The following is a 7,617-nucleotide window of genomic DNA, read 5'->3' as shown; positions in this document are numbered from 1 at the left end:
TTGACTCTGGAAAAAATTATAGTTTCCTGCCAGGGGTTTTAATTCTAGTTTACTGCTAGGGATTTTAATTACAGTTTACCAACACACTTTGGCAGTCGTCCACCAAAGGTTACAGATGTGTAAATCGGTCTGTTTCCTGCCAATCGATGTGGGTGAATATGGACCATTGATCTTAAGAACACGTGTAAAGCTGTTTTGGTTCTTCATGGAATGAAACCTTACTCTCCCGTTAAAGTATGTTGCACCGTCAATCTCCAGTGCAATATGCTGGCGTTGGTAATTGTACGTCTGCTTCTGTTAATATGCAGGATGTGATCGATTTCTCCTCACCATACTCTAACCTGCTTGTACTGAAATATGTCCATTATATTTTTTGTGGTAAAATTTCGACTGATTTTATGTATTTTAAGTTATATCGTCATAAACTATTAAATGAACTTACATTTTACTTCTCACGACGCGCTATCAAGTCGAATTTTGAAATTGTATGCAAACTAATTGTCTTAACCAGTATCTGCATTATTTAAATTACTCGCCGCTGTTAATAATTTCCATTTTAGTTGCGTGACACAGACCTGCATGTAGAAAAAATATTGATCAAATAAGTAAAGTTGCCTTTTTTATTTCATCATGCACTCTGCGGCCATTTATATATCTATATGAAAACTCTGGGGAGCAAACGGGTCATTAGAGATCAGTGTGGTTCTTGGTTAAGAACCATTAGTTTACGGCCGCCTTGTGTTTCGGCATGAAATGACTCATTCGGTTGTCCCCTGTGGGACCCATTTCTGTTTGTTATGAATTATTTGTAGACTTCCCCCTGCTATTAAAATTAGCCTCGTCGTGCGTGAAGTTTGCGCAGATGGCGTCCTGGCATTTTTGAGTTGTTGATGGCACTCGTTCCTAACCAATTCTCTACATTTCATACATTGGACACGACCATGCTCATTCTTTTGGCGACTGCAGGATGAAAGCTCCTCGTTCAGATCACAGGCATGCATCTCGCAATGAGATCATTTCTGTTATAAATATCCCCGTGCCAGCAGTAGCTTTTGCATGGATATGCCTGGCGAACACACCACACACGGTCGCTGGTGCATGGAGCAAAGGATCAGCAAAATGCGGGCATTGTCCTAGCAGCCAGCACTCCGGAGAGATCCACTGGGAGAATGCGCCTTCAATGCCTCGTCCTCCTCTTTCTGAATCACACCGTCCGCTTCTCTTCGGGCCACAGCGAGCAACTAGCATCCGCAGAACCACTCCAGGGCACAACAAACGAGAGCTCCTCAGCCATGCAGAGCCGCAGATCACTAAGGAACATGTACCAATGGAGTAGGTCTGGGCCCCGCACTGGAAGACTGTATTGTAGAGTTGGAATTGGTTTTCATTTGCAGATTCAGCCTGATGGCAAAGTCAGTGGCTCGCATGAAGCCAATCTGTTCAGTAAGTGTTTATTCTAAATAAGTTCACATAAACACACTCAATCATAAATATCACAATATGGTCTATGGATAGCAATTTTCTATGGGGAAATAACTACGGGACTTATGCTTGTGTGCAGCTTGTTCAATGTTAACTTCTAGCTGTCATTCAGATAGATTCTTTATTTGCATGGTGCTTTTTGTTACAAGTGAATTGTTTCGACTAGCATTATAAGATGTCATAATAGGATGCACCTATGTGAGAAATAACGTTTGTTCTAAATAATGTAATAGCCAGCTGGATATTAACATTTTGAACACGATATTTGTCTGTACATTTGGGATTTTATGTACATTGGTTTTGCAGTTGATACACGTTGCTATATACTAAATGGTGGCATGATTCGGGATGGTTTTTCAATAGTCAGGTTAACTAAAACATATATAGCATTTATAAAATGAATCCATAATGTTCTGCAGCGTAATGTTAAGTGTTTCATCATTATTATCCGACCTCCACATAACTGAAAACGACGTTTGTTTGCAAAGCTATTTTTGCTATAAAGATCGATTTTGTGATGAGTGTTTCCGGGGTCAGGTTGCCTGGCCTATGTTTCATTGTGTGGTCATGTTAAACTGCTAAGTATGTCGGTAACAGGTGCAGGCTATAGGGAACCGAGTGTTTGGAGTGATTGGGTTAGTGGCGTGGTGGTTTTGGCCCTAACATATTACAGCAACACACGGATTGATAATTACTTATTATCGGGAAATAACTAAACACAATTATGAATTTATGATTTTTTTTAAAGTTTGAAAACGTCACGGAGCCGAAATCTTAGACCAGTCGATTCTGATATGGGAGTTGTATATTGTCGATGCCACTCGTAATCTAAAAATATATATATTTTTAAAGAGCTATCTCTGGTTTAAAACAAAACTGCAGGTTCCACAATCTGTAATCTGAGCATGCCAATATCATAGAAGCATAATCCATGGAAAAATAATACAGAAAAAATAACGACAATGTATTTTATAATAAGCAAAATAATTTGCATATTTTACAACTTAAAATGCTTCCAGGCCTATTAATTGCATGGGACCTCCCACTATTGGAAGTGATCAAAGGAAGGTTGCAGTTATAGTCTGTGCGGGCAGCAGCCAGCAAGCATATTTTAGAAATCCGACAACATTTGACTTGTGAAATTTCACTTTCAGGTATTTTGGAAATATTCGCCGTGTCTCAGGGGATAGTGGGAATTCGAGGAATTTTTAGCAACCGATTTTTAGCGATGAATAAAAAGGGGAAACTCTACGCAACTGTGAGTATTATTTGAGGTGGATGGCGCTTAAATTATGTTCTGTCCACGGCCTAAAAGTTGGAATAGTCTTCAAATGTTACTGCGCAAAAAAGTGTAAATGTGGAATGTGATTTATGTCTAATCCTGTTAGATGCAGCTACTCATTCAAATATGATTGGCTCAAAATCAGCTTTATTTTTTATAACATAACTTACTACGCGTGGTCAACATGGCATCTACTTCCACATTCATTTTTCACAAAATTCCGCGCACTCCACCATAAATCATCGAAGAACCACGCAATTGTAAGAATTACAGTAAATATTTTTCTGAAGACTACTGGCAAATCATTTCCTCTGCGGTAAGCATTACTTTGTTTAATAGCCCAGATCTGTTAAACTACACTCAAGCCCCATATTTTGACAGATGCGTTTGGTTCAAAGGAAAGCAAGCCTCCGCTGTAATTTTTGTCTTTGACACTGAGAACAAACTCAAACCAATCTGTAAATATCCGACTGGACAGGACACAGGGATGAGATCAGTCAAAATAAGATTCTTACAGAAAATTACTATCAATTATCCGATCACCTAAGAACAAAAATGGGATCTGCGGTTTGAAAATCACATTGCAAAAAAACACGTCGAACAAATTGTACAGTTGAATGAAAAAGTATTGTAATTGTGAAATAGCCCTACCATCCCGTTACTGTCTTTCAAAATGCGAGCATCTAAAAGGTTATTGAACCAACGCTTTGCTCACGCTACAGAAGCCACCATTATTTCAGTTAAACCCATTTTGATAGAAACCGGATGAAATTGTATTCTCAACAAAAAGATTCAATGGATTGCTTTTGAGTTAATGCTGCACAGATAACATTTGTTTCACATATTTAACTAGCTGCTAAATGTTGCGTTCAATGTTGAAATTAGTGAATGTCACACGTTGCTTGAGCTTCAAACTTCAATTACGGGCGAATTTGGCTTTTCCATTGCACTTGATCATTTTGCGAAATATAAACTAGATAATGATCCTGTCAGTGTACTTACTATTTCGGGTTTGAACAAAATTGACAAGACACCTAACAGAATTAAATAATTGGACATAATTCGGAATTCTAAGCATACAAATTGATATTTGACCTAAATTGCCTTCTGTTGCTGCTACTAAAATTAATGCAATTAATGCTAAATGGCATATGACTGCGTACTGGTCATGGTTGGGTGAAGTTCTGTGATTGCTTCGTAAGTTTTGCAAGTACAGAGAATCCTGCGTCAGTCAGTCAATGCGGCGCTTTGATAGAACTCAATCTATCCACTTTCAGCTGAAATGAGATTAACGTCAATAGTACAAATAATTCTGCAATTCTGCCAAACCAATTCGCATATTAAATTGTAACACTGCTCCAGTCTTTCTTTCTCTTATCTTGACTAGTCGCCTGACATCAGTCTCCTTTTTTTCAAAATGCAGATGGCAACATAATTAAATCAGTAAGTGGGTTCGAGGGATATTGTATTCCAGCAGTTTATGTGTCCAAGCAATTATCAACTGCCGCGCAGAGAAGATTTTCCTTTAATTCCTCAGGAGGATTTGACATATTTTGAAATACTGCAATTTTCACTTCACGTTAATTGCAATTTTGACTGCACTGAGCGTGGAAATCGGACTTGTCACACACCGATGATTTTGTATAGAAGTTTAAGAAAACACCCTTCTCTAATTTTGACCCACAATCGTGCAAACAAACTGTTTGTCAGATTTCATCTAAATTCCGAGAACGTAATTTGGCATGGTTCAAAGTGAATGCCACAAATGGAAAATAGCAGACTATATTTTTCATTAATATTTGTTGTCTGGCTTGCTGGAATTTCATTACAAATTCTAAGAGCTTCAAAAGGCCGAGACAGGTGCACGAGGAGGTTATATAGATGCAATTTCTGATAGCTGTTAAAATGTTCTAAGATTACAAAAGAGGCACTGTCACTGCTACGGAGACTATTTTCTAAGACCATTCTCAGATTTATAACAGTATAATGTTCAAATATTGCAGCATTTGATCAAAACTCACTCCATTTTAAACACGATTTTAAAAGAATGACGTGTATTGAAAACACCTATGTAAAGTTGCCGTGGGCGTTTCACTGGCATTTATGAGACACTAAAGGCACGGTTTCACCTACCGAATTTCTGTTATTATTTTACTACAATCAGTTTCCGGGTTGAAGTTCTTGTATCTCAGTAATCGATTGACTGATACTTCCGTCTCCAAAACAGCTAAGTGTACAGAGTCCTTGGGCGAACTACTGTTACATTTCTGAAGTTGATCTGGAATCGATTAATTGCCCAATGAAACGCAATACCGCGCCTTCAAGATACTGATTGGAAGTAAAAAAAATACAGGATATACAAATACGAATGGATTTCAACTTTCTGTCTTTAAAGGGTTAAGAAACACTTTGGTTATTTAAGGCATCTATAAACAAATTGTTACATAAAGTACTCATTGTTAGGAACAGTTTGAAATCACAAGGCTGTTTTGTATAACATTTGTTTGGTAAGCTCTTTCCATAAGTCTATACTGGAAATAATGGATGGGCGCTACTGTAGAAACCTTTCTAATAGCCCTAACTCTGATTTGTTTTAAATGGAAATCATTTACATTCTAATTTATTAAACAATGTTGATAGATCCATTAATTATTTTGGGGGTGGGGCTGGCCGTGGCATCTCCTGTTCGTCAATTCAAGCTTTCTGATAGTTTTCTACCAAAGAATATTTTCTACGGAATCGGATCTATCCAGAAGAAAATAATAATTTTGACTATTTAGAAATCTGCAGCAACACGCTGGAATTCACTCTTGAGCTGGAACGTGTAGATATAATGTCGCATTTCCTTTGAGAATACCGACCCAAAACATCGAGATTGTTTTTAATGATACGCTTACAATAACCATTATATGAAGTGTACATTGAATGGATTAATTACTTCACTATGTTGTGTGAGTGCATGGTCCCTCCTATCCCCTGGCTCTGTGCCCACATAGTTTGGTAATATATTGTTGTATATACAGTGTAACCAGTTACCGACTGGTAACTGACGCACCATTCCTCCAAAAGTAAACTTCACAACGTCTGGCAAGTCATTACATAGACTCTGGCCTAGAAATTGGCCTCCTTTGTACCTCCCGTTATTGCTTCCGGAGGCGACAGCGGGGTGCTAACCACTTACTTACCGACTCCCGCTAAATTCGGTGGGAAATTTGCGGCGGCAGTCGGACGTTGCGCCCTGATCTCCTTCGGCCGGATATCGTGACGTCACTGCCGTGCGCATCGCCCGGTAGCGCACCGGACCTGAATTTCGATTCTGCCCCCTGCAGCACACGCCGGGCGAAAACACCGGCAGCTGCAGGTGTTCATCGGGCGGCTGGGCGCTTCAGGGGCGATACTTAAAGGCGATGTGGCCGAGGTAAGTGAACACATTTCTAAAATGCTCTGTCAATTTTTTTCAATCCTCTTTGCCCGCGATCGATCAGCCTGTAACTCTGCTTGAGTGCATTCGGCTGGACCGCGGCTGCCGTCGGGGACCAGGTCAGATTTTCCCTTCCAGAGCCTGCAGCGATGGCCCTTCCCTTTAAGGGCGGGAAGGAGCGTCGGAACGTCGCAGCACTGGATGGCCCAGTGTGCAGCGCTGCCTCTGTCCTGTTATGCTGCAGGAAGGAAGTGGACCACTTGATTTTGCGAAACACCACATTTTTTTAAAGTTGAAAAACATTAGTGTCTGGCGCTAATTTTTTCAACTTTTAAAAGTTAGCACCTCAAACGGGCGCTCCCGAATTTCTCCCCCCTTATATCATTGATCCTTGGGTGAGATATACGTCAATCAATTGAACAGCTTTCATTCATAAGAATATAAGACAAATCATAGACCAAAAGGCCATTTGAAGGTCACCCTCAGGTAGTGCGTGTGTAAGTATGCATGTAAGGGGAAGCTGGATAAACACGAGAGAGAAAGGAATAGAAGGTTATGCTAATAGGGTTAGATGAAACGTGGTGCGAGGACACTTGTGTGGCACATAAACATTAGCATGGACCAGTTGGGCTAAATGGCCTGTTTCTGTGCTGTACTTTTTATGTAATTCTATGTAAACGCCATCAATATATTCTTGACATGTCTGGATAAAAATAAGACTTATTTTGTTTGTTTTTTTCTTAAAGATCAAGTTTACAGCTGAATGCAATTTCAAGGAGAGATATCAAGAGAACAGCTACAACACTTATGCCTCGGCCACTTACAAAAGCGAGAACAATAGCCGAGAGTGGTATGTGGCTTTAAATAAACGCGGCAAAGTTAAAAAGGGGAACAGCCCTCGGGTGAAACCTCAGCACATTTCTACACATTTCCTTCCAAGGTTCAAACAGTCTGAGAAAGAAAAGACATTTAAAATTACTAAAAAAATTCCAGAGAAAAAAACGCCACCCAAAGCTCCAAAATCGCCTCCTTCTGTAAGGGTCAGCAGGAAGAATACTAACGTTGTAAAGTATAGGCCAAAATTTCGATTTGGATAGCAGTGAGTGGATTTAACTCATTGTATTTGGTTCGGGTTCAGTGACTTTACTGGAAAGCAGCTGTGGTGCACTGGGGATCACAGGGGAACAAGAGTGTCCGCTTCCCCAAAGAGACATGCCATCCACATGCCATAACCTGCGCGCAGCACCAGCAGGGTGGGCTCAAGGATTTCAGTGGGTGCTGTATCAGCATTGGCAATGAGAAACTGTACGGGTATAATACAAACATCAAGTTGTTTGGTAGGAGAATTGGTTTGGCTTGTTTTGAAGCAATTCTTTATTGAATACATACTTTCTTAAATATACATTCATTTTCAATGGAAAATAAATTTTTG

At 39.7% G+C, this 7,617-nt stretch overlaps 1 protein-coding gene across 1 annotated transcript; it reads left to right on the top strand.

Annotated features, from left to right (window-relative positions):
- Nucleotides 1–1,169: 1,169 nt before the first annotated feature.
- Nucleotides 1,170–7,282, top strand: fgf5 (fibroblast growth factor 5). Its single transcript, XM_070863897.1, has 3 exons — nt 1,170–1,443; nt 2,637–2,740; nt 6,932–7,282. The coding sequence occupies exons 1-3, from the start codon at nt 1,170–1,172 to the stop codon at nt 7,280–7,282; spliced, it is 729 nt and encodes a 242-aa protein (XP_070719998.1).
- The last annotated feature ends 335 nt before the right edge of the window (nt 7,283–7,617 follow it).

The sequence above is a fragment of the Pristiophorus japonicus genome, chromosome 2 (genome assembly GCF_044704955.1).
Source record: "Pristiophorus japonicus isolate sPriJap1 chromosome 2, sPriJap1.hap1, whole genome shotgun sequence".
Classification (NCBI taxonomy): Eukaryota; Metazoa; Chordata; class Chondrichthyes; family Pristiophoridae; genus Pristiophorus; species Pristiophorus japonicus.
This window is presented reverse-complemented; position numbering and strand designations above follow the sequence as displayed.